The 3,631-nt window shown below is 36.5% G+C and overlaps 1 protein-coding gene across 1 annotated transcript; it reads right to left on the bottom strand.

The window, feature by feature from the left end:
- Positions 1-1,509: 1,509 nt before the first annotated feature.
- Positions 1,510-3,147, bottom strand: LOC131633698 (uncharacterized). The gene is made up of 3 exons (XM_058904388.1): positions 3,082-3,147; positions 2,593-2,955; positions 1,510-1,518 (listed from the first exon to the last, which is right to left on the bottom strand). Exons 1-3 carry the CDS (start codon positions 3,145-3,147, stop codon positions 1,510-1,512), a joined length of 438 nt encoding a protein of 145 aa, XP_058760371.1.
- Between the last annotated feature and the right edge of the window lie 484 nt (positions 3,148-3,631).

Raw genomic sequence — 3,631 nt, 5'->3', positions numbered from 1 at the left:
TCTTTTCAACTTTAAATCACTAATAAATAAAGATGCGAGTCACATTAAGAAAGTGATAGAGAAATGAGTGGGATTCATTCCCTAATCTGTTTCTCAATCACTTAGTGGCATAGAAATGAGTGGGATTCATTCCCTAATCTGTTTCTCGGTCACTACTTAATGGGAGAGAAATGAGTGGGATTCATTCTCTAATCTGTTTCTCAAACATTAAATTAATGGGATAGAAATGAGTGGGATTCATTCCCTAATCGGTTTCTTGAACATTATATAATGGGATAGAAGTGAGTGGGATTCATTCCCTAATCTGCTTCTCGATCATTATACATTTTATGTGATTCTAATCGCAAAGTAAATTCCCTTAAAAAAATACCCAACCAAAAACATTCAAAACACTTAATAAAGGCTCGAATTAAAACAAAGTGACGAAGTGGTGCGAAACCTTGTATTGGGTTTTGTTCATCATGTAGTTACATAAAAAACACAAACCCAAGTTCATTCTTTTGCCTTGTTAGGCGCTTAAGAGCATGTTGAGTCCATTCCAAACTAGGCGTATAAGTCTCCAAAGGTCGAGCATCGTGGATTATGACCTTAACCTCTGTTCAACTAAAAAACACAAAACAAATGGAAACTATGGAGCCGAACTACGGTCGCTCTGATTCCTTGTAAGGGATACGTAGGCATTGGGTCGCGGGGCCTAAGCGAGCACACTTGTAAATAATTCCTTCTTTTCCCCGTATTTCTTTTGCATTCATTCGTATTTAGGTTTAGACATAGATTATACACCCTTTAGATAGAAACAAACATAGGTGGATACCATCGAGTACGATGGGCGTGAGGGGTGCTAGCACCTTCCCTTTGCGTAACCGACTCCCGTACCCCGTTCTCTGGTCGAAAGACCTTGTTCTTGTTCTGAGTTAGGTTTCCTGATATTCCTTTCCCTTATGGGATAAATATATTAGTGGCGACTCTGATTCCATTTTTCGCGGTAGCGACAATGTGCAGGTGATCCGCAAGTGTAGGTGCTCTCTTTGTAGTCGTCCGTTTTGGTGTCGTTCGCTCGTGATACGTAACACCTAGGGGGGGAAATCGAACACTTATTTTGTAGATAATGCTTATAGGATCCTTTTGATGTATATTTGATCCTTTAGATGCATTCGTATTATGTATTTTGGACACCTTCTCATGCGATGTACTTTGGAAGAATGTTGTGGATATTTTGTTTACCGATGCATTTATATAAGTGTGAATACATTCAGGTGTTGATGGGAATCTTTCCTCTTTGATTAATTGTGTTACGCATCTTTTGCGAGTATGTTATGTTTGGTTACGTGGTTACTTAAGTGTAACGCCCTAATTGTTTTTATGAATTTAATTTTTATACTCTGATATTTGTACCTATATGCCTGGGTAGAATTGGGGTGTTACACTCCTTGCCGGTCTTCATCTTCTCCAATTAACAACCCAGATTTGCTAGGAAATTGTTGCAACTTTGCTACAACGTTATCGTGGCTAAATAACCTACAAATCAAAACTCACAAAAACAGCCATGAACGAAATAAAAGCTAGCCCAGATTGACTAAAAGTGACGCTACAAACTCAATGGTGGTGTTATTTTCGACCGAAACTATCCGGAAATATGAATACGAAAGCGAAAGTGCTCTTTGCCCTAACAATGGTAAGTAGCGGTCCAAGACCTTAAACTCACATGTGACGCATCCAGACTTCCTCATACACCCCCATGAACGTGACCCTGCGCATAAAACAGATTTGCAACGTGCGAATTGAGTGATTCGAAGTTTGAGATCACTTACCTTTGGCAAGGGAGAACTGTGTGGTTCCAGTGTGCTTTTCCTTCGAATGAACGCTTGGATCCCCTCCTGGGAGTTCCAGGATGATGTTTGGATGCTTCCCTTCACCTTAAACCACCTGCAGAACCGATTCTCAGTCTTGCCCTCAAACTCTAAAATTTCACACGTGGGAAACCCTATTGTGCTTGCCTCCTTCTCTCTTTTTCGTGTCCCCTCTCTCCTCCATATTTTTTAGAATATATATGGTCTTATTATGGTTTCATTGGGCTTGATTATTGCCTTATGAGAAAAATACAATTTCCTTTAGAAATTATCATAAAAAGCTTTCTATTTTAGTTTTAATTTTGATCAAATTTCTCTTGCCATAATTTTAAACCATATATTTGACATATTGGTTAATTATATTTGATTAGAAAAACCAATTTTGATTTAAAACAAATTATTCTAAGTTTATATGATTTATTAATATTCAAATGAATTATAGTTCAAATAAATAAAAATAAATATTATAAAAATAGAATAATTACTTAGAGATGATTTAGAAGGCCTATGGATATGTTTGGAATCAAAATTCTAGGCCCATTAACCAAAAATCCAAGTTTTGTTCAATTAGAGTTTCATGCATCCCTTGAAAATTGCTCAATTTTAACCATGCGTATTTCTCTCAATCTTAGCCCTATGGAGGTCCTCGATTAGGAGAATGTCGTCTGAATAAACCCTTGAACCTTGAGTTATTGAAGATGAGAAGAGGATGGCGAATTTTGGGGTATGACATAGAGTATACCTCTTCACAATAAGGAATATGAGTTGATACAGACGAATGTGGATCAGCAGGAGCAACAGTAGTACTATTGGAACAGTCCATAGTAGTTGCCATCATATTAGAGATCTCCTCATCACTCATATGTGGGTTTTGTTGCTTCATCATGGTCTTAAATAGTGCCTTCATACCATCCATCTCCCTCTTCATGCCAGCCACTTCATTAATATGCTGCTTTTTAATAACCAGAATTTCTTCTTTTCTTTTCAGCATGGTTGGTGTTATTGTTCTTCCATAGCAACGAACTCGTCCAAATTTTTCTTTCCCAAACAATGACTTAAATGTCTCGGATTCAGTAGAGTCTTGAACTGAATCTTGAAGCTTAGCCTAATTAAACAATATTCACATTAGAAAACTTACATTTCATATATTTAACAGTCCATATATTCACAGTCAATATATTTAAAAAATAATCTTAATACCCAAATCCATCAATAAAAATAGAAAACTTACAATTGTAGTTTGTGTTTCCTCATTCGGTTGTTTTCCTTTTCGACTTTGTCGAGTTTCAATGAACATCTCTGCCTGGCTAACTTCCTTTCCGTCCTCTTTCTTTGCATGCTACATTGGTTGATATTAAACACAGACAATTATGAATCACTCAACCAATACAAAATTATAAATTGAAGAATGTGTAAACACCCTACCAGTTTTGCACGAATCCTTGCAAAGTTTGTTGGGCCCATGCGATGCATATACTTTTGCTTAGCTCTGTTCACAACATTTATTTTGCTAATTTTCTACATTCAAAAACAACAAATGTTAGAAAATAAAATCACAGAGTTGTAAATAAGTCATAAAATTATCTTACTTGGATGTTATTGTTCTTCCAATAGGATATCAATTGCTTGAAATGAACTACAGGTACGGTTGGGGACAATGCTTCAATATTTCACTCATAGTAGTGTACTTTAAAAAACAACTCTTTTTGATATCTTTCTTGTAACGCCTCCAAGCATCATTTATGCAAGAGAAAACTGCTCTAGTTCCATCATCAGGGATA

This window comes from Vicia villosa, unplaced genomic scaffold (assembly GCF_029867415.1).
Source record: "Vicia villosa cultivar HV-30 ecotype Madison, WI unplaced genomic scaffold, Vvil1.0 ctg.001165F_1_1, whole genome shotgun sequence".
NCBI classification, from domain to species: Eukaryota; Viridiplantae; Streptophyta; class Magnoliopsida; order Fabales; family Fabaceae; genus Vicia; species Vicia villosa.
The sequence above is the reverse complement of the archived record's forward strand: the minus strand, read 5'-3'. Positions and strand labels throughout refer to the sequence as shown.